Genomic DNA, 23653 nt, shown 5'->3' with positions numbered 1-23653 from the left:
TGTCTATGGTCCCAAATACCTAGCCAGGAAAAAAGGTACGCACACACTAATAAACTTCATATCAGCTACTGCCAAGTTAGCCATCTGGCTGAGCCGTAAGAACCGGGCCCGGGAGGCAGGCTGTGTGGACCCTGTGCAGGTTCTTACAGGACTGCTGAAGGCTCGGCTCAGGCTGGAGCATGCCTGCTACAACATGGTGGACAATCTGGAGGCTTTCTGCCTTCAGTGGGCAGTAAGGGGAATGTTGTGCTCAGTTGGGGATGATGAAGACCTGGTCTTCTCTTTCTAACTGCTATAACAAGGGAAAGTCCTGTCTGTCGTGTTGGTTTATCGTTCTTGTGTTTTTTTTCTCTCTTTCACTTGCAAGTGAGGTCCTCATGTAGCTGAGATCCTTTGTCTGTATACCTTTGGTAGTGCGTAATAAAGGGCTTTTTAAAATTAAAAAAATTCTCTCTCTCCCTCTCTGTCTCTCTCCCTCTCTCTCTCTGTCTGTCTCTCTCCCTCTCCCTCTTTCTCTCTCTCTCTCTCTCTCTCCCTCTCTGCCCCCCCCTCTCACTCTCTCTCTCTCTCCTTCCCTCTCTCTCTGTCTCTCCCTCTCTGATCTGACTAACTGTAGGTGCACTTGTTTTGTTTTCAGGCAGCTGAAAAACCCTGAGATGCATTTGAATTAAACTCTGGAGTGAACAGGAGGAGTCAGTCCATTTTGAAGATGAACTCATCGGAAGTCTTCACCCTAAGCCCCACCCACTGGGGGTTCTTCACCAATAGCAGCACCATGTTGGACTATGGTTACCTTGGCAATGCTACAGAGGCTCCACCCTCCCCATCCAAACCCAAAGCCTGTGAGCAACTCAACATTGCTACTGAGGTACAACTAGATTCAACTCTAACATTCAAATAAAAATATAAGTATTTTGAAAAATTATTGCCTTTATTGGACAGATCAAAGTAGAGATGGACAATAAAGAGCATGGCGTCCCTCCTGTCCAGTGTGTGTTGGTCGTAATCGGGTCGTTTCAAGTCTGTGTTTGGCAGCGTCTTGTTTTGGTTCTACCAGTAGGGGTTGCCAAAGTCAACAATTTTCAAATCCTACACATTGAGGCTTTAAACTCAATCATTTCCATATTTTCATTCATGGAAAGGAAGGATCAATGGGGGATCTTGTCATAGTTTTTCGATCACGTTATTGATTTACCTTTAGATTGAAATTTTCACCACAGTATGTCGTCATATCCCATGATGCCCAAAATTCCATTTTGATTTTAGGTCTTTTCGGCCCCAAATTCAGACCTGGATGATTTTTTTTAAAATGTTTAGTTAGTTTTTTCATTTACATAACATTTTTAAGTTTTTAATTTCAATATTAGCTCATTGAGCCATGTTAAGCCCTTTTTGCACTTTATTAATCTAATCTAATTGATGAATTTTCTTTTTCTTTGGACCATTGCTAGTTCTTATAGTGCCGTACACCTGGGAGGAAAGTCAAAGTTGATCAAAGTGAAAATCATATAAAGTAGTAAATTCATATAAAGCGAAAAAAAATTGTTTTTAATTTAAACACATTTAGAAATTCAGAATACAAAGAGGAAAGTGCCAGTAAACTATTCACAAATCTTAAATAAATCAAACATATTCAGTCTTGATGGCTTTTTTTATTCTGTATCTTATTAATTAAAATGTATTAATTTCATTAATAAAACGGGAAATAAAGTGACGTCGTCCATCTTAGGTGTTCCTGATCCTGGGAATCATTTCTCTGCTGGAGAACATCCTGGTCATCACCGCCATCGTCAGGAACAAGAACCTGCATTCGCCCATGTACCTCTTCATCTGCAGGTACACATCATCATCATCATCACCATCATCATCATCATCACCATCATTGAATCATTAAATCATTAAATCATCATAACCATTATTACTGTCATCATCATTACCAGCATCATAATCACAAACATCATCATCACAATCATCATTATAATCATTACATCATAATTACCATCACATCATCATCATCATCATCACCAACATACTGTTTCCTACAGTATGATGTCACTCCATCTCAGCTGGAAACTGTCCTGCTGGTCTGTGGTCCGCTTGCAGCCTGGCGGAGCCTGGCATGATGTAATCCCATCCAGATTAAGGGAAATTTCTGATGGGACTAACACCCGGGCCACACCGCCTGCGTGAGCGGTGCGTGACGGCTACCTCGGTGAACTGCTGCGGCTCGCACGCCTGTGATGTCACACAGAGAGCGTTGCTGCTGCAGCGCTGCCTATCTTTCTACATTGAGTTTGCCTTTGATAATGGCCATAGAATGTTTAATTTCATGTCATTATAAATGTAATTTATATGTTGATGAGCGGTCCGAAAAGTCAAGAGTTGTACCAAGGAAGCAGTTGCGTGGTTTTTGTTTACCCTCGTTCAGAGAGAGAGAGAGAGAGAGAGAGAGAGAGTGAGAGAGAGAGAGATAGAGAGAGAGAGCGAGCGAGCACCAGAAAAATACTGCCTATATAGCCTACGTGGGGTTTCTGCTATGACTACCGTATTTCCACAATTAAAAGCCGGTACTCCACTAATTTAGCCGTGCAAGTCACTGAATTTTCTACAACACGGTCCTGCAAATATTTAACAATAGACGCCTTGTGTTAACAAATGAAGGGATTCTGTCCACAGAAATGCTAGAAGGCTTTTAATTTGAAACGGAAACAGAAAGTGTTGAGTAAAAAAAAAATATATATTTTTTCATGTCTGTGACATATTCTACAGATATAGACATTGAAACTGTATTGAAAGGTGTAATGTTGCTGGTATGATGTCAATATGACTACCAACAGATCATTTCCCCTGTCTATTTGTGCTGACAACCACGCGCGTCACGCTGAAAAAATAGGCGAGACGCCGAATCTCTGGATGAGCCGCAGCCGAGCCGCGCTGCTCACCGGGCTGCTCACCGGGCTGTGTGGCTGCTCTAACCTGTTAACATGGGCACCGAAATTAAAAGCAACAGGTTCCGGGACGCACACGCGCCGCTCACGCAGGCGGTGTGGCCCGGGCGTAAAGCATCATGGTGGATCTTCTCGAGATGATTCCTGTTAAATTCTTCTTCTTCTCTGCCCATGTACCTTTCAGCTTGGCAGTAGCCGACATGCTGGTGAGTGTGTCCAACGCCTGGGAGACCGTCATCATTTACCTGCTGAACAACCGCCGGCTGGTGGTGGACGACCGCTTCGTCCGACAGGTGGACAACATCTTTGACTCCATGATCTGCATCTCTGTGGTGGCATCCATGTGCAGCCTGCTGGCCATCGCTGTGGACAGGTAGACACACCCAACCCTAAATCCTAAACCCTAAACCCTAGGTTAGGTCAACTGGTGCTGAATCGATTCACTACTGACTGAGAGCCCATAAGTGAAGTAATGAAGGATTTAATTATTTCTTTCATTAACTTGCTCAAACACTTTCTGTCTGGTGTTTGTTGTTGTGTCCAGGTACGTGACGATCTTCTACGCTCTGCGGTACCACAACATCATGACGCTGCGGCGGGCGGGTGTCATCATCGCCGGGATCTGGACCTTCTGCATCAGCTGTGGCATCGTCTTCATCGTCTACTCCGACGCCACTCCTGTCATCGTCTGCCTGGTGTCCATGTTCTTCGCCATGCTCCTCCTCATGGCCTCGCTCTACAGCCACATGTTCATGCTCGCTCGCTCCCATGTCAAGCGCATCGCCGCCCTGCCGGGCTACAACACCGTCCACCAGAGGGCCAGCATGAAGGGCGCCATCACCCTCACCATCCTCCTGGGAATCTTCATCGTGTGCTGGGCGCCCTTCTTCCTGCATCTTATCCTGATGATCTCATGTCCCAGGAACCTCTACTGCATCTGCTTCATGTCGCACTTCAACATGTATCTCATCCTTATCATGTGTAACTCCGTGGTCGACCCTCTGATCTATGCTTTCCGCAGTCAGGAGATGAGGAAGACCTTTAAGGAGATCATCTGCTGTTACAGCCTGAGGAACATTTTTGGTCTGACCAGGAGCAGCTGAAGACGACACACCTCCCTTCCACTCTTCTCTCTCTATGACTTGAAGTGAGAGATCACAGACCATGGAGTGGTGATGCTGCAGTAGCAGCAGATCCAACACAGGCACATGTAATACATTTCAGCTGTAATATGTAGATTTGGTCCTATTTGTAGTTTAAATTATCTAATGGTTCAAAATCAGACAGTAGACCATAATGCACTGCTGGACTGCCATCTTGGACTGAGCCAGCTGAGCTAGGATTGGCTCTTGTGTTAACATGTTACTTCTAATTGGTGGAGCTGATTACAGGGTCTTGGGACTCTCTCACCCAGAATGCCCCTGATATGAAAGGAAGAAGCTCCAGTAGAACTGTGAGAACATGGAGGAGTGATGCAACCTGGCTCCAGGCTGTAGGAACTAACAATAGAGGCTTCAGATATTCCAGATGAATATGGAGTAGTATGTACAGTGGAACGACAAACAGCCTCATTCTGTCACTAGCATGCCGTTTAAATCAAAAGCCACTCAGTCAGTTTCCTCACAGGGAGCAAAGTTCAGGGTTTTATTTTTAGGATTTCAGTGAGTTTGTTGGACAAACAAAGTTTGTTTTGATAGCTGAGGCTGGTTCTGACTTTCCCTGCTGTTTGTGTTGTTCAAACCCTTTTGTTAAAAATGATGAACCATAAAAGCATGAGTGACTCTTGATGCAGTCTAATTGAAAATGGAAACATTTCTACCTGCCTAAACTATGTTTTTGTTTTTTTATGTGCTTGGAGTATGTGAACCATGGCTGAACAGATGAATGCATTATTCAATATGCATTATTTAGGTCCTGTTAGTTTATTTGGCATTATTGTGTCTGTTAATGAGTCTGTAAACCCTTTGGCTTTGCCCCCAGAGGGGCTTTTACTTCATGGATGTTTTTAGTGTCCCGTATTTGTTAAGAAAAATAAAACAAAAAGATTGTACTCTGCAAATTATGTTCGGTAACACTTCATTTTACAGGTCTGGAAATTTCATGGTAAGTAGGTGATAATTAGCAAGTAACTTGACCTTGAATTTCATGGTAAGTAAAAATGTGGAAACTCGTTGCCCTAAAAAGATGGAGTGAAGGAAACTAGTTTAAGTAACATGTACTTTTAAGTTTAAGTAGAGAAAACTTGGCAATTTAGAGTAAATTAAACTAGCATTAGTTACTGCAAAATAAAACGAGGATAGAAACATTGAAATGAAAATTATTGGCAACAGTAAATAGTGTTATGTCAATTTAGATCTATCAACCGGAGGAACGAGACGGGTCCTAAGGGATAACTCAGACTATACTGACTTTCCTGATTGGATTAAGTGATAACTTAAGTGAAGCTTTTGCATCAACTCTCAGCAGAAAGACATGGAAGTGTTTCAGCCTTACTTGTCGGGGGTCCATCGAGAGGTTTCGACCGTAGGGAAAGCAGGTTTCCTGAAGATCAGCGAGTCTGGTAAGCTCGGCAATAGTCGGATCGCCTGGCAACGGCAAACAATGAAGTTGGAGCGGGTCTTGAAAAAGACGCTCTTTTCAGGTGGATGTCTCTGCGACCGGCTTTCTGCTGTCGACTGGACTCCGGGCATGATGGAACCGGCTTCGGCAAACGATGGAGTTGGACCGGGTCTTGAAAAAGACCCTCTCTCTCTCTCAGGTAGATGTCCACTGGCTTTCCGCTGCCAACTGGACTTCAGGCAGGATGGAGTAGGAAGCTTGGCTGGTCAGCTGAGAGAGTTGACTGGAGCTTCTGACTTCTCTAACTTTTACTAATTAACGGATTAATAACTCGTTCTTAAAATAACTTTGTAACAGTCTTCGCGATCCAGCGAGGCTCGACTTCGTAGTATGAACGGCTTGAAAAACAGGGTCACATTAGTGACAAAGAGCAGTTAGGCCTACGAGGCCGCGAAATCTGAATCTCCGCTTGTGCTAAATCTGGTTTGGTTGGTCTTTGAGTTGGTGACGGCATCATGGCCTCCGGCATGAAGCTCGAGGCATGAAGCGCACAAGGTGACAAGAAACAGAGTTTTATAGTTTTTCTGAATTCCAAAAAAAGATACTTCGCGCGGTTTTGGAGATTCCACCTACATTTCTTTGTCCTGGACACAGGCAACGCCCGTCATAAACAAAGAGGCACATGAGGATACTTCTCTCAATTACTTTAGTAGCCTAACTAGTCTATGTAATGATAAAGATTTAGAATAACGCATTTGGATTTTACATACTCAACCAATTACTGTTGTCAATTGGTGAACATTATGAAACCTGTAAACAAACACTTACGGATTGTATAAAACCATTACATGAAACATGATTAGACAATAAAACTTTCACTGTTCAAACTTTTCTGTGCACTGGGTTGTTTTAGCAGAATAGCCTAGATACATAGCCTACTTGTAATCTTTATATTTAGATCACAAATATATAGTAACTTTGGGGGTTTATATAGGTAAACAATGGAATAGGACATAATTATCGAGTTAGGGCCAGAATGGATAAATATAACTAGACCTTAACTATTGTGATGATAATTAAAATACCTAAGCATAGCCTATATGATTAACCAATTAAGTATACTTCACATTATTCTAAACTCATTGGGGACATTAGGAGATACAAAGTAGAGGAAAAAGGAGAGAACTAAACCAAGAATGAAAGGAATTTATGGATTTACGATTTTATGGCTCTATCCAGAAAAATGGGGTTTTCCTACGGAACTAAAACTGGAAAGGGAAAGCAATTTCTGACCCTTTTGTTAACATGATACAGAATGACTTTACAGTCATAACATTCACATTATTGAACTCAGCATAAATTCCTGAACACTTTAATATCAAACATGACTATCTAAACCCATGTAAAGATGAAGAAATTGAATAATGCAAATAACTCTTATATAAATCATGGCAGTTAGACATAAAATTAGACACATTATACTTTAGGATCCATCGCAAAGTAGTAACCAAAGTTTCATGAGTCTTTATCAAGGATTTCTCCAGATTTTGACAACATTCCAATGAATGTTTCTCCAACTCTCTGACCCAGAGCTTTATCAGAGGCAGGCTGTGTGTGTGTGTGTGTGTGTGTGTGTGTGAATCCGGGCCTGCAGTTCGATGTGGCTCGTAGATAAGACCTGTAAATGGGAGAAGAGTTGTCTGATTGGTGGAGGAGATCCCCCCTTGGTCTTGGTTAGCGTTAAGGTGACACTTTTGAAGGGTCATTTTTGTTCCTGGGAAAGAATGTTACTCAAGGGTCCATTTGGAACTGTGGAGACCTGGTTCTGCTACAAAACACAGCACAATGTAACTGCACAGACCTACAGGCAAGAAAGCAGAACAATTTCAAAAATGTTCTTTCACCCTACACAGACATTTCACAACTTTGCCTGCAAAAGGTGTGAATTTTCTGTATGGGGAAACAAGTAATGTCAAATCAATTTTACTGTGGAAAGTAAAACCTAAAAATATGGGTGGAAAATAAAGTACAGTCCCACTTCACAGACAAAGCATATTTTTCTTGTTTTCAAAACCACAACTGCATTATGTTTAGCTTTGCAATCTTTAGTTAAGAACATTTTAGATAACTTCCAACATGTAAAATAAAACATTAAAATGCTGGAGAGAACTCAGGCTGCACTTTGTATTCATATGGCACCAACAAGTTTGCTTTTAATCATAAACCTTGTAAAAGCTTATTTACTATATATACTTATTTTACTATATTATTTACTTGTCCACAGGGGTACCTCAAGGATCACTGCTTGGACCCCTTCTCTTTTCATTATACACCACCTCATTGGGTGCAGTGATCCGCTCACATGGCTTCTCTTATCATTCTTATGCTGACGATACCCAGCTCCTCCTGTCGTTCCCGCCAGACGACCCCACGCCTCGCCGACATCTCGGCTTGGATGAAGGAACGCCACCTTCAGCTTAACTTGTCAAAGACTGAGCTCCTTGTCATCCCAGCCAGTCCCTCTATTCAACAACAAATCAGTATCCAGCTCGAATCAACTGAGCTCATACCCACAAAGTCTGCCAGAAACTCGGGTGTCATGATTGATGACCAGCTAACCTTCAAGGAGCATGTGACTTCTGTTACTCGGTCATGCCGATTTGCTCTATACAATATCAGGAAGATCAGACCCTATCTGTCTGAGCATGCAGCACAACTCCTGGTACAGGCTCTTGTAATATCACGCCTTGACTACTGCAACTCCTTACTGGCAGGGCTCCCGGCCTGTTCTTTCAAACCTCTGCAGATGATCCAGAACGCGGCGGCGCGTCTGGTCTTCACCCGGCCCAAAAGAGCACATGTCACTCCGCTATTCATCTCCCTCCACTGGCTCCCAGTTGCTGCCCGCATCAAGTTCAAGTCCTTGATGCTCGCCTACAAAACAATAACCAAAACGGCTCCGACCTACCTGAACTCCCTCATTCAGGTCTACGCTCCCTCCCGCTCACTACGCTCTGCCATGGAGCGGCGCCTGGTGCTGCCACCTCAGTAAGGCCCTAAGTCTCTAGCCAGACTCTTCTCTTCTGTGGTTCCCCGGTGGTGGAACGAGTTGCCAAACTCCATTCGATCCGCAGAATCCCTCTCTATCCTTAAGAAAAGGCTAAAGACCCAGCTCTTTAGCGAATACCTCCTTTCATAAAAAAAAAAAAAAAAAAAAAATTTTGATGCACTCTATGCATTACCTCATAGCACTACCTTGTAGCACTCCCTCGTAGCACCTATGTCCTGTTGGACCAGAACTTAGCTCTATAGCACTTACTCTCGTTGTTCTCTCCTATCTAGAAACTTGCTTGTGTTGTATGCAAATCTCATGTGTAAGTCGCTTTGGATAAAAGCGTCTGCCAAATGTGAAATTGTACTATATTAAATAGACAAACCAGATCATTGCTGTCAAAACGTCTGAATTTTCAGTTCAAGGTAAGGAGGTGGAGGAGAACGTAAAGGAGGAGGTAGAGAAGGAAGGGAGGAGGTAGAGGAGGTAGGGGGAAATAGACCAACCAGATCATTGCTGTCAAAAGGTCTGAATTCAGGTCAGTTCAAGGAACAAACAGTTGGAACATGGAAAATAACACATGCAAGGAATGAAAAAATTTGAAGTGCTGGTTACACACTGTTAACTCCTTCAGTCTGCACAAATGCAGATAATCTACATGGACAGATTTTTTTTTTTTTAATGTTTGCAACTTTGGTGTAAGGGTTTTGGAGCCCAGACTAAGCAACACTCTTTGTATGAAATCAAAGGTGTTCCTCATTCCCTTTGGGTAGTTGAGGTGGAGCGCATAGATGAGGCCAAAGAGGGTATACATAGCCTGCGGTAGGCTTTGAAGATTGTCCATCACAATCATTCCCTCAACGATGATGACAACCATAGAGGGCGTCAGGAGCAGCGAGTTTGGTTGTTGCGCAACTGGCTCAGCAAAGAGGACACCCACTGGAATGTGGCGGAAGTAGTCATCAGCTTCAGGGTCCTGCAAACAAATGCATCTTAATCACCTTTACAGCATTACCATACCCCACACCGATTCTGTATATATATAAGAACCCCTCCCACACATGACTTTTGAAAGAAATTCATACATAGGCATTAACTTCACTATTTATATTTGTCTAAAACTAATTTAAGTATAAGCCTTTCGATAAAAAATTGCTTTAAGATAATGAAAAACATAACACATTCAATCAGTCCCGAGAATGGAATTGTCATGATCCGCCCCTCTCTGTGTGTTCTGCCCCTGTTCATGGTCCTGCTCTATCTCTCCCTTCACTCCCCAGTCCTGCCATCCTCTTGCCAGCCTCCAGATGTCCTCGGACTTCCCCCTCATTACCTTTCCCTCCTCCTGTACCACCACACCTGTCTGTCATCAGCTCGTTGCCTTGTTCTGCCTTCTCCTGCCTGTCTTCAACCTATCACCTCCGGGACTCTCCCCTGCCAGCCAGCTGTCCCTCATGTGTAATCAGTCTGTGTGTATATCTTGTCTTGGTTCTTTGTAGTCTTTGTCAGTTTGTCTGTTTTGTTACCTGCTCTGTCCTTGTTGTGTTCCCGTGTTACCTGCCTCGTCACCAGTTTTCCTGTGGAGTTCTTGTTGCCGGCCAGGTTGGGTTTTTTGTCTTCCTTTGTTTGCCAGCCTGTTGGGTTTTTTGCTTTTTGGGTTTCCTGATTTGTACACTGCCTTAGTTCTTTATTAAAGCTGCCAGCTTCAGAAAAGCTCTCTGCCTCTGCCTGTCTGCATTTGGTTCCTAGCCCCTGCCTCCCTGACAGGAATTCTCCTATACAAAGCACCTTCCAGCTGTGCTACTCAAACATATTACAGAAACGCATCACATAGGCTTGTACTCCACTAGCTTTTTGGAGAGACTTCATGGCCATTTTTTCCCATTTGTAAAGTAATTGGACCATGTTCACTTCGAAGTTGTGGAAAATCCCTTTCAATGGAACTGTAGCTATTGAAACAGTAATACTCCTGAAGGTGACAGAACATGTCTACTTTGTGATTTAGGAGAAAATGCGAATGAGATTAATTGTATGTTCTACTGACCAGCAGATGTTGATCTAAAAAATGTGTTGTATTGCAAACCTGCACATAGGTTAGGGCAGTGGTTCCCAAACTTTTTCTGCAGGGCCCCCCTTTGGAAGATAAAAATATTTTCCGGCCCCCCCTACCTACATGTACCCACATAAACACACTCAGACATATCCTTTGCTTACAAACTCCTGTAGAATTTATATGAAACGTTGTCTGTAATCATAAAGTTAACAACTCTCAGGGAATAAACAAAAACTTGCATATATGTGCAAAAACACACAATTGTAAAATGTGCAAAAACAACATTTCCCATAACACTTCAAGTCCCACTATTTTTTCAGTGGCTGATGTGAGCTTGCTTTGTGCTGCAGATTTTCTCAAATCGAGGCTGCAGCTGTGAGACTGCCACTCTTAGCTCGTTTTCAATGTCCAACTTTGATCTGTATTTTGTCTTGATTGAGGCAACTGCAGAAAAACCTATCTCACACAGGTAAGATGTGGCAAAAGGAAGAAGTGCTGTCAGGGCCCTCTTGCCCAGCAGTGGGTAGTCCTTTTCCACTCCAATCCAAAATGCAGCCAATGTCTTTGAGTGAAACTGCAGCCTCATTGTTGAATCAGAGGTAACATCAATGAACTGTTCCTCTTCTGCAGTGCTGAAGTCAGCTGCTGGTGCTGAACTGAAGGGGTCACGGATCCAGTCATATTCAGTAGGATCCTGCACTGGGAAATACCTCAGAAACTGTTTTTGTAGGGCAGAGATGTGGCTTGTCATGCATGGGCTCAATGTGTTCTGCAGCTTGTTGTCCTCAATGAACGATTTCAGGCTCTCAAATGAGTCTATATTGCCCTCTTTCACTCGCTTCTCCCACATCTTCAGTTTTCTTATGAATGATGTGATTTTATCTGCCAGCTGTGGAAGGTGTGTTTTAGTGCCCTGCATCTGGAGATTTAGTTAATTGAGTTTCTGAAACATGTCACTGAGGTATGCAAGTTTCATGAGGAAGTCGTTATTGTGGAACTTGTGGGCAAGTTCATTATCTTCCTTCTCCAAGAAGATTCTGATTTCCTCGTGTAATTCAAACACCCTGGAAAAAACCTTCCGACGTGACAACCATCGGGTCTCGCTGTGAAACAAAACAGCTGTATGGTCGCATCCCATTTCCTCACAGAGCGCCGCAAAAATCCGGGCTTTGAGGGGTCTTGTCTTGATGTAGTTCACCGTGGCAATGATATCTGTCATTACGTCGTTCAGCTCGGGACTCAGCTGTTTAGACGCCAGCGCCTCTCGATGTATCATACAGTGTGTCCACTGCACATTGGGGGAGATGCGCCTGATGAGCGCTTGCAGCCCTCCTTGTTTCCCAGACATGGCCCGGACCCCGTCAGTACAGATCCCCACACAGTCCTCCCATTTCAGATCAGCCTCTTTCAAGTAAGTGTCAATGATTTTAAACAATTCGTCTGCAGTGGCTCTGTTTGTTACACGTTTGCAGAAAAGCAAATCCTCCTTCACATCATCGGCATCAATGAATCTGACGTATGTTATCAATAAACAGTCCTTGTTACTGTCAGTCGCTTCATCCACCTGCAGCGCAAACCGGCGGTCTCTGATCTTATCGTTCAGCTGCTCCTCTATGTCTTTGGACATGTCATGAATGCGCCTCCCGATAGTGTTGTTTGACAGAGGAATGGCCTTTAGCTTGTTTGCCGTTGCTTCATCAACCATGGTAGAAACCATGTCTATAGCAGAAGGAAGAATTAATTCCTCGGCAATAGTGTGCGGCTTTTTACATTGAGCGACTCTGTACGCCACTTTATAGGAGGCCAGTTGGGCGTTTCCAGGGACAGATGCTGCTTTAGTGAAACGACTCTGTTGTTCACGACAGTTGAGGAGTTTTTTCCTGAAAAAATCAAGTGGCTTTTCTCTGAGTTGGGGATGTGTAGTCTCACAATGGCGCCTTAACTTGTTCGGCTTCATACTGTCAGAAGCTAATATTTTCAGATACACAACACACTGTGGCCTCTCTTCATTACCCACGGTTGTACTGGTGAAGCCAAGGGCCAGATATGCTTCGTCATATTTTCTAATCTTTGTTTTTGTTTGTTGGTAATTCATCTGCTTTCCGTTTACCTGGCCGTCCTCCTGTCAAAAACTTCTCCATCCTTTGCTAGCTTGTACTGTACTACGCATCATTAGTTTATGTTTAGCCTCACCAGGCAGGGTTGCCAGGTCCGCGGTTTTTAAGCGGAATTCGGTTACTTTTCAAATGTTGCTGCTGGATGATTTTGTTTTGTCCGCTGGTTGGGTGGACCTCTTTTGCAAGCAAATTACATCTATAATATCTATAAATACACATCCATAATTGAAGTGAAATAATTTCTTGCACATACACAGACCTGGCCACCCTGTCACTGCGCGCCCCCCTGGAATAACACCGTGTCCCCCCTAGGGGGCGCGCCCCCCAGTTTGGGAACCACTGGGTTAGGGTTAGGTGTATGGAAAATGACCACGATCGCACATCGTGCGATCCTCTAATTTTTGAGTAACTCTCGAACCGAAAGTGCTAGAGACTTCCCATTCATTTTCACCAAGTGTGTGCAATACAGGGCGTGTCCACAAGGGGGCGGGGTTGGGATGAGACATAGGGTTACTGAGGTTAGGTCTTAGGTCTTAGTGATATATCACGGGTTAGGGTTTAGGGTTTAGGGTTAGGGTTAGGTCTTAGGGTTAGGTCTTAGTTATATATCACGTGACTCTCCCCACATTGTCCAACGACTCTGCAGTTGATGGAGAGCCACTCGCAAGGCACTGGCCGGCGCATATCACTCAGATGCCCCATCTGGGTGGGACTCCATTTATCAGCGTTAAGATTTGACCGTTTTAGGGGAGAGTTTGGGTGACAGGGTCTCTGTCTGGATGTGTTGCGGTTGGATGAAAGTCCAATCACGGGGAGTCGGGTGTTGGTTCAGAGTATGTGCTATTGGACTAATCGGAACCGGCTGGGTTTTGATAGGGGGTTGTCTGTGGTTGGGTTTAGGGTAAGGTGTGGGGTAGGGTAGTCCTGTTAGTGTTATTAGAGAGTAATTTTGATTTGGGTTTGGTTTAGGGAGGGGTCTACGGTTGGGGTTAGAGTAAGATGTTGGTTAGGGTAGTTCCATTTGTATTAGGGGCAGAGGGTTAGGGGGAGAAAACTGAACCCGTCCCCGAAACGGGGCGGGAGGTGCACGGGCCATCCCCCAGCGGTCTCGCCCCCCTGTGGGTGGACGCCGTTGGCGTCTTCCGCCGTATCCCACCACCGTCCATCCCTCCTCAAAACGCCCCATGATTGGCGCTCAGTTCGCCTTTGTTATCCCTTATTTTGGTTTTTAGTTTGTTGTTATGAATAATAGTGTAAATATACCTTTAATTCTATTTATTTATAGTGCTATAATATAATAATAATAATATAATATATAATATATCAATCCCTAGTGTACCTTTTATTATATATAACTTACTGGTAATTCTCTATACAGGTATTATAAATCAACTTATATTAGTGTATATATCTCTATTATATAAAAAAATAATAAATAAAAAAATAAGAGTCAAATAAAATAAACTAATCTAATTCCCAATATCAAAGAAACTCGTGTGCCCAAGCGACGTTTCGACCTGAAATAGGTCTTCTTCAGGCTATGGCACACAAATTATAAACCCACAATTTCTATCGAGAGACAGAAGTGCAATGTTCGGCTTTCCAACTGCTCTTCACGAAGGTCTGAGCAAGAATGAGCTCTGAGCAGCTCTGCTCCTTTTATAACCTCTCCTTCGTGAAAAGATTCGTGTTTTCCTTTTTGGTCACTCCCCCTTGGTTTAAACCACTTTTAATGTTTCCAATGTTTTTAGAAATATACAATGATGTAGATATTTTAATGCTGTAATGTTTTTTAATCGTTTTTAATGTTTTTTAATGTTTTTTAATCGTTTTTTAAGGTTTTTTAATGATTTTAATGTATTTAAATGCTTTTTAATTGTTTTTTAAGGGCTTAAAGGGTTTTAAAATTTCTACTGTATCAGGGGCATAATGTTGTTCAATGGTTTTAATCCTAATTAACGTATTTAGTGTATTTATTAATGTTTTTAATGTCTTCCACGGGTTAGGGGGAGAAAACTGAACCCGTCCCCGAAACGGGGCGGGAGGTGCACGGGCCATCCCCCAGCGGTCTCGCCCCCCTGTGGGTGGACGGCGTTGGCGTCTTCCGCCGTATCCCACCACCGTCCATCCCTCCTCAAAACGCCCCATGATTGGCGCTCAGTTCGCCTTTGTTATCCCTTATTTTGGTTTTTAGTTGGTTGTTATAGATAATAGTGTAAATATACCTTTAATTCTATTTATTTATAGTGATATAATATAATAATAATAATATATAGTATTATATATCAATACCTAGTGTACCTTTTATTGTATATAACTTATTGGTAATTCTCTAAACAGGTATGATAAATCAACTTATATTAGTGTATATATCTCTATTAAATAAAACAATAAAAAAATAAAAGTCAAATAAAATAAATCAAGCTAATTCCCAATATCAAAGAAACTCGTGTGCCCAAGCGACGTTTCGACCTAATATAGGTCTTCTTCAGGCTATGGCACACAAATTATAAACCCACAATTTCTATCGAGAGACAGAAGTGCAATGTTCGGCTTTCCAACTGCTCTCCACGAAGGTCTGAGCAAGAATGAGCTCTGAGCAGCTCTGCTCCTTTTATAACCTCTCCTTCGTGAAAAGATTCGTGTTTTCCTTTTTGGTCACTCCCCCTTGGTTTAAACCACTTTTAATGTTTCCAATGTTTTTAGAAATATACAATGATGTAGATATTTTAATGCTGTAATGTTTTTTAATCGTTTTTAATGTTTTTTAATGTTTTTTAATCGTTTTTTAAGGTTTTTTAATGATTTTAATGTATTTAAATGCTTTTTAATTGTTTTTTAAGGGCTTAAAGGGTTTTAAAATTTCTACTGTATCAGGGGCATAATGTTGTTCAATGGTTTTAATCCTAATTAACGTATTTAGTGTATTTATTAATGTTTTTAACGGTTTTTTTAATCCGTTTTCGATCCAAAAGGGGCGGAGTTAGGGTTGGGAAAGGGAAAGGGGTTGGGTTTAGGTAAGGAGAGTGGGAGGGGTTGGGGTTAGGAAGAGGGAGGGGGTTGGGATTAGGTCAGGGAAGTGGAAGAGGTTGGGATTAGGGTTAGGGTTAGGGTTAGGGTTAGGGTTAGGGTTAGGGTAGGGTTAGGGTTAGGGTTAGGGTTAGGGTTAGGGTTAGGTATAAGGGATATAACCGCGATCGCACGTCGTGCGATCCTCTAGTTTTTTAATAACTCACAAACCGTAAGTGCTAGAAACACCAAACTTGGTGTGCGTGATCGTATTATCCCACTGCACCTGTGTATTAAGTTTGGAACCCCTAGTGTCTTTCTTTGGTATAGCTGCCATAGACTCCCCATTCAAAAAAAGTTCTCAAAATTTGACTAAGTGCCAAGTCCAAAAAAGTTCCCCCAGAAAGTGTCTAGGAGCACGTTTCAGGCCATTTGGAGTCGATTGGACACTACTTGTAGTGAACTTTTTTCGGAACTTTTTATCATAAATATTGAAAATTTGACTAAGTGCCAAGTCCAAAAAAGTTCCCCCAGAAAGTGTCTAGGAGCACGTTTCAGGCCATTTGGAGTCGATTGGACACTACTTGTAGTGAACTTTTTTCAAAACTTTACTTGACTAATTGTGAAAATTTCACTTAGTGCAGTGACTCGGTTGAGTTCAGGCACCAGTAAGGGAGTGGTTGAGGTTAGAGTTTGGGTCATGTATAGAGTTAGATAGTCAGATAACTGTATTAAAATAGAAAAACACTATTTATCATAGAAAAACATGGAAAACTATAAGAAAAAGCAAGTATTATAGGACCCTATAGTAATTTATAGGGAGGGGGGGGAGGGGGGGGAGGGGTGGGAGGTGTTGTCTCTTCGAGTTCCAGCTTGGAACTGAATGTGGTTCAGTCACTGCTGTCCTTATATAGGGCGTGGCTACAACGAAAACATTAAATTTAGTTTTCAAAATAAAAGAAAAAGATAAAAAATAGGGTTTTTCTTGAATAACTTTTTTTGTGAAGGTCGTATCGACTCGGAACCAAGCTCCGCCCATAGGTTTTAAGGGACGCCCGATCCAACGGTACCACCCCCGACTTTCTACGACCACCGGAAGCGGTAGCTGCCATTGACATCCCATTCATTTTCACCAATACAGGGCGTGTCCACAAGGGGGCGGGGTCGGCAAGCTCCACCTAGGTGTTTCAAGGGACGCCCGATCCAACGGTACCACCCCCGACTTCCTACGACCACCGGAAGGGGTCGCTACCATAGACTTCCCATTCATTTTCGCCAATACAGGGCGTGTCCACAAGGGGGCGGGGTCGAGAGGGTTTTTCGTTAATAACTTTTGTTCTGAAGGTGGTATCGACTCGGAACCAAGCTCCACCTAGGGGTTTTAAGGGACGCCCGATCCAACGGTACCACCCCCGACTTCCTACGCCCACCGGAAGTGGTAGCTGCCATTGACTTTCCATTCATTTTCACCAAGCGAGTGCAATACAGGGCGTGTCCACAAGGGGGCGGGGTTGGGATGAGGCATAGGGTTACTGAGGTTAGGGTTAGGGTTAGGGTTAGGTCTTAGTTATATATCACGTGACTCTCCCCACATTGTCCAACGACTCTGCAGTTAGGGTTAGGGTTAGGGTTAGGGTTAGGGTTAGGGTTAGGGTTAGGGTTTAGGGTTAGGGTTAGGGTTAGGGTTAGGTATAAGGGATATAACCGCGATCGCACGTCGTGCGATCCTCTAGTTTTTTAATAACTCACAAACCGTAAGTGCTAGAAACACCAAACTTGGTGTGCGTGATCGTATTATCCCACTGCACCTGTGTATTAAGTTTGGAACCCCTAGTGTCTTTCTTTGGTATAGCTGCCATAGACTCCCCATTCAAAAAAAGTTCTCAAAATTTGACTAAGTGCCAAGTCCAAAAAAGTTCCCCCAGAAAGTGTCTAGGAGCACGTTTCAGGCCATTTGGAGTCGATTGGACACTACTTGTAGTGAACTTTTTTCGGAACTTTTCTTCACTATTTGTGAAAATTTGACTAAGTGCCACGCCCAAAAAAGTTCCCCCAGAAAGTGTCTAGGAGCACGTTTCAGGCCATTTGGAGTCGATTGGACACTACTTGTAGTGAACTTTTTTCAAAACTTTACTTGACTAATTGTGAAAATTTCACTTAGTGCAGTGACTTGGTTGAGTTCAGGCACCAGTAAGGGAGTGGTTGAGGTTAGAGTTTGGGTCATGTATAGAGTTAGATAGTCAGATAACTGTATTAAAATAGAAAAACACTAATTATCATAGAAAAACATGGAAAACTATAAGAAAAAGCAAGTATTATAGGACCCTATAGTAATTTATAGGGAGGGGGGCGAGGGTGGGGAGGGGTGGGAGGTGTTGTCTCTTCGAGTTCCAGCTTGGAACTGAATGTGGTTCAGTCAGTGCTGTCCTTTTATAGGGCGTGGCTACAACGAAAACATTGAATTTAGTTTTCAAAATAAAAGAAAAAGATAAAAAATAGGGTTTTTCTTGAATAACTTTTTTTGTGAAGGTCGTATCGACTCGGGACCAAGCTCCGCCCATAGGTTTTAAGGGACGCCCGATCCAACGGTACCACCCCCGACTTTCTACGACCACCGGAAGCGGTAGCTGCCATTGACATCCCATTCATTTTCAGCAAAACAGGGCGTGTCCACAAGGGGGCGGAGTTGGCAAGCTCCACCTAGGTGTTTCAAGGGACGCCCGATCCAACGGTACCACCCCCGACTTCCTACGACCACCGGAAGGGGTCGCTACCATAGACTTCCCATTCATTTTCGCCAATACAGGGCGTGTCCACAAGGGGGCGGGGTCGAGAGGGTTTTTCATGAATAACTTTTGTTCCGAAGGTGGTATCGACTCGGAACCAAGCTCCACCTAGGGGTTTTAAGGGACGCCCGATCCAACGGTACCACCCCCGACTTCCTACGACCACCGGAAGTGGTAGCTGCCATTGACTTCCCATTCATTTTCACCAAGCGAGTGCAATACAGGGCGTGTCCACAAGGGGGCGGGGTTGGGATGAGGCATAGGGTTACTGAGGTTGGGGTTAGAGTTAGGGGTTAGGGGTTAGGGGTTAGGGGTTAGGGGTTAGGGTTAGGGTTAGGGTTAGGGTTAGGATAAGGGGTAAAAACGATGGTAGTTATGGCCCTTTTTGCTCTAAAACGTTGGTTAGGGTTAGGGTTAGGGTTAGGGTTAGGGTTAGGGTTAGGGTTAGGGTTAGTTAGGGTTAGGGTTAGGGTTAGGGTTAGGGTTAGGGTTAGGTATAAGGGATATAACCGCGATCGCACGTCGTGCGATCCTCTAGTTTTTTAATAACTCACAAACCGTAAGTGCTAGAAACACCAAACTTGGTGTGCGTGATCGTATTATCCCACTGCACCTGTGTATTAAGTTTGGAACCCCTAGTGTCTTTCTTTGGTATAGCTGCCATAGACTCCCCATTCAAAAAAAGTTCTCAAAATTTGACTAAGTGCCAAGTCCAAAAAAGTTCCCCCAGAAAGTGTCTAGGAGCACGTTTCAGGCCATTTGGAGTCGATTGGACACTACTTGTAGTGAACTTTTTTCGGAACTTTTTATCATAAATATTGAAAATTTGACTAAGTGCCAAGTCCAAAAAAGTTCCCCCAGAAAGTGTCTAGGAGCACGTTTCAGGCCATTTGGAGTCGATTGGACACTACTTGTAGTGAACTTTTTTCAAAACTTTACTTGACTAATTGTGAAAATTTCACTTAGTGCAGTGACTCGGTTGAGTTCAGGCACCAGTAAGGGAGTGGTTGAGGTTAGAGTTTGGGTCATGTATAGAGTTAGATAGTCAGATAACTGTATTAAAATAGAAAAACACTATTTATCATAGAAAAACATGGAAAACTATAAGAAAAAGCAAGTATTATAGGACCCTATAGTAATTTATAGGGAGGGGGGGGAGGGGGGGGAGGGGTGGGAGGTGTTGTCTCTTCGAGTTCCAGCTTGGAACTGAATGTGGTTCAGTCACTGCTGTCCTTATATAGGGCGTGGCTACAACGAAAACATTAAATTTAGTTTTCAAAATAAAAGAAAAAGATAAAAAATAGGGTTTTTCTTGAATAACTTTTTTTGTGAAGGTCGTATCGACTCGGAACCAAGCTCCGCCCATAGGTTTTAAGGGACGCCCGATCCAACGGTACCACCCCCGACTTTCTACGACCACCGGAAGCGGTAGCTGCCATTGACATCCCATTCATTTTCACCAATACAGGGCGTGTCCACAAGGGGGCGGGGTCGGCAAGCTCCACCTAGGTGTTTCAAGGGACGCCCGATCCAACGGTACCACCCCCGACTTCCTACGACCACCGGAAGGGGTCGCTACCATAGACTTCCCATTCATTTTCGCCAATACAGGGCGTGTCCACAAGGGGGCGGGGTCGAGAGGGTTTTTCGTTAATAACTTTTGTTCTGAAGGTGGTATCGACTCGGAACCAAGCTCCACCTAGGGGTTTTAAGGGACGCCCGATCCAACGGTACCACCCCCGACTTCCTACGCCCACCGGAAGTGGTAGCTGCCATTGACTTTCCATTCATTTTCACCAAGCGAGTGCAATACAGGGCGTGTCCACAAGGGGGCGGGGTTGGGATGAGGCATAGGGTTACTGAGGTTAGGGTTAGGGTTAGGGTTAGGTCTTAGTTATATATCACGTGACTCTCCCCACATTGTCCAACGACTCTGCAGTTAGGGTTAGGGTTAGGGTTAGGGTTAGGGTTAGGGTTAGGGTTAGGGTTTAGGGTTAGGGTTAGGGTTAGGGTTAGGTATAAGGGATATAACCGCGATCGCACGTCGTGCGATCCTCTAGTTTTTTAATAACTCACAAACCGTAAGTGCTAGAAACACCAAACTTGGTGTGCGTGATCGTATTATCCCACTGCACCTGTGTATTAAGTTTGGAACCCCTAGTGTCTTTCTTTGGTATAGCTGCCATAGACTCCCCATTCAAAAAAAGTTCTCAAAATTTGACTAAGTGCCAAGTCCAAAAAAGTTCCCCCAGAAAGTGTCTAGGAGCACGTTTCAGGCCATTTGGAGTCGATTGGACACTACTTGTAGTGAACTTTTTTCGGAACTTTTCTTCACTATTTGTGAAAATTTGACTAAGTGCCACGCCCAAAAAAGTTCCCCCAGAAAGTGTCTAGGAGCACGTTTCAGGCCATTTGGAGTCGATTGGACACTACTTGTAGTGAACTTTTTTCAAAACTTTACTTGACTAATTGTGAAAATTTCACTTAGTGCAGTGACTTGGTTGAGTTCAGGCACCAGTAAGGGAGTGGTTGAGGTTAGAGTTTGGGTCATGTATAGAGTTAGATAGTCAGATAACTGTATTAAAATAGAAAAACACTAATTATCATAGAAAAACATGGAAAACTATAAGAAAAAGCAAGTATTATAGGACCCTATAGTAATTTATAGGGAGGGGGGCGAGGGTGGGGAGGGGTGGGAGGTGTTGTCTCTTCGAGTTCCAGCTTGGAACTGAATGTGGTTCAGTCAGTGCTGTCCTTTTATAGGGCGTGGCTACAACGAAAACATTGAATTTAGTTTTCAAAATAAAAGAAAAAGATAAAAAATAGGGTTTTTCTTGAATAACTTTTTTTGTGAAGGTCGTATCGACTCGGGACCGGGACCAAGCTCCGCCCATAGGTTTTAAGGGACGCCCGATCCAACGGTACCACCCCCGACTTTCTACGACCACCGGAAGCGGTAGCTGCCATTGACATCCCATTCATTTTCAGCAAAACAGGGCGTGTCCACAAGGGGGCGGAGTTGGCAAGCTCCACCTAGGTGTTTCAAGGGACGCCCGATCCAACGGTACCACCCCCGACTTCCTACGACCACCGGAAGGGGTCGCTACCATAGACTTCCCATTCATTTTCGCCAATACAGGGCGTGTCCACAAGGGGGCGGGGTCGAGAGGGTTTTTCATGAATAACTTTTGTTCCGAAGGTGGTATCGACTCGGAACCAAGCTCCACCTAGGGGTTTTAAGGGACGCCCGATCCAACGGTACCACCCCCGACTTCCTACGACCACCGGAAGTGGTAGCTGCCATTGACTTCCCATTCATTTTCACCAAGCGAGTGCAATACAGGGCGTGTCCACAAGGGGGCGGGGTTGGGATGAGGCATAGGGTTACTGAGGTTGGGGTTAGAGTTAGGGGTTAGGGGTTAGGGGTTAGGGGTTAGGGGTTAGGGTTAGGGTTAGGGTTAGGGTTAGGGTTAGGATAAGGGGTAAAAACGATGGTAGTTATGGCCCTTTTTGCTCTAAAACGTTGGTTAGGGTTAGGGTTAGGGTTAGGGTTAGGGTTAGGGTTAGGGTTAGGGTTAGGTATAAGGGATATAACCGCGATCGCACGTCGTGCGATCCTCTAGTTTTTTAATAACTCACAAACCGTAAGTGCTAGAAACACCAAACTTGGTGTGCGTGATCGTATTATCCCACTGCACCTGTGTATTAAGTTTGGAACCCCTAGTGTCTTTCTTTGGTATAGCTGCCATAGACTCCCCATTCAAAAAAAGTTCTCAAAATTTGACTAAGTGCCAAGTCCAAAAAAGTTCCCCCAGAAAGTGTCTAGGAGCACGTTTCAGGCCATTTGGAGTCGATTGGACACTACTTGTAGTGAACTTTTTTCGGAACTTTTCTTCACTATTTGTGAAAATTTGACTAAGTGCCACGCCCAAAAAAGTTCCCCCAGAAAGTGTCTAGGAGCACGTTTCAGGCCATTTGGAGTCGATTGGACACTACTTGTAGTGAACTTTTTTCAAAACTTTACTTGACTAATTGTGAAAATTTCACTTAGTGCAGTGACTTGGTTGAGTTCAGGCACCAGTAAGGGAGTGGTTGAGGTTAGAGTTTGGGTCATGTATAGAGTTAGATAGTCAGATAACTGTATTAAAATAGAAAAACACTAATTATCATAGAAAAACATAGGGTTAGGGTTAGGGTTAGGGTTAGGTTAGGGTTAGGGTTAGGGTTAGGGTTTAGGGTTAGGGTTAGGGTTAGGGTTAGGGTTAGGGTTAGGTATAAGGGATATAACCGCGATCGCACGTCGTGCGATCCTCTAGTTTTTTAATAACTCACAAACCGTAAGTGCTAGAAACACCAAACTTGGTGTGCGTGATCGTATTATCCCACTGCACCTGTGTATTAAGTTTGGAACCCCTAGTGTCTTTCTTTGGTATAGCTGCCATAGACTCCCCATTCAAAAAAAGTTCTCAAAATTTGACTAAGTGCCAAGTCCAAAAAAGTTCCCCCAGAAAGTGTCTAGGAGCACGTTTCAGGCCATTTGGAGTCGATTGGACACTACTTGTAGTGAACTTTTTTCGGAACTTTTTATCATAAATATTGAAAATTTGACTAAGTGCCAAGTCCAAAAAAGTTCCCCCAGAAAGTGTCTAGGAGCACGTTTCAGGCCATTTGGAGTCGATTGGACACTACTTGTAGTGAACTTTTTTCAAAACTTTACTTGACTAATTGTGAAAATTTCACTTAGTGCAGTGACTCGGTTGAGTTCAGGCACCAGTAAGGGAGTGGTTGAGGTTAGAGTTTGGGTCATGTATAGAGTTAGATAGTCAGATAACTGTATTAAAATAGAAAAACACTATTTATCATAGAAAAACATGGAAAACTATAAGAAAAAGCAAGTATTATAGGACCCTATAGTAATTTATAGGGAGGGGGGGGAGGGGGGGGAGGGGTGGGAGGTGTTGTCTCTTCGAGTTCCAGCTTGGAACTGAATGTGGTTCAGTCACTGCTGTCCTTATATAGGGCGTGGCTACAACGAAAACATTAAATTTAGTTTTCAAAATAAAAGAAAAAGATAAAAAATAGGGTTTTTCTTGAATAACTTTTTTTGTGAAGGTCGTATCGACTCGGAA

The 23653-nt window shown here is 43.5% G+C and overlaps 1 protein-coding gene across 1 annotated transcript; it reads left to right on the top strand.

Moving 5' to 3' along the window:
- Positions 1-709: 709 nt before the first annotated feature.
- On the top strand, positions 710-4694 carry LOC139667760 (melanocortin receptor 5-like). Its single transcript, XM_071547247.1, has 4 exons — positions 710-868; positions 1730-1836; positions 3133-3321; positions 3493-4694. The coding sequence occupies exons 1-4, from the start codon at positions 710-712 to the stop codon at positions 4049-4051; spliced, it is 1014 nt and encodes a 337-aa protein (XP_071403348.1). The 3' UTR covers positions 4052-4694.
- The last annotated feature ends 18959 nt before the right edge of the window (positions 4695-23653 follow it).

The sequence above is a fragment of the Centroberyx affinis genome, unplaced genomic scaffold (genome assembly GCF_046629955.1).
Source record: "Centroberyx affinis isolate AG114_WGS23_722 - 3 ecotype Tasmania unplaced genomic scaffold, CSIRO-AGI_Caff_v1 ptg005742l_1, whole genome shotgun sequence".
NCBI classification, from domain to species: Eukaryota; Metazoa; Chordata; class Actinopteri; order Beryciformes; family Berycidae; genus Centroberyx; species Centroberyx affinis.
Note: the sequence above shows the minus strand (reverse complement) of the source record. Positions and strands in the feature narration are given on the sequence as shown.

Coding starts and splice junctions, on each gene's coding strand:
- LOC139667760 (XM_071547247.1), top strand. CDS start 710: ATGAACTCATCGGAAGTCTTCACCCTAAGCCCCACCCACTGGGGGTTC. Junction 869..1,729: donor AACTCAACATTGCTACTGAG/GTACAACTAGAT, acceptor CGTCCATCTTAG/GTGTTCCTGATCCTGGGAAT. Junction 3,322..3,492: donor CTGGCCATCGCTGTGGACAG/GTAGACACACCC, acceptor TGTTGTGTCCAG/GTACGTGACGATCTTCTACG.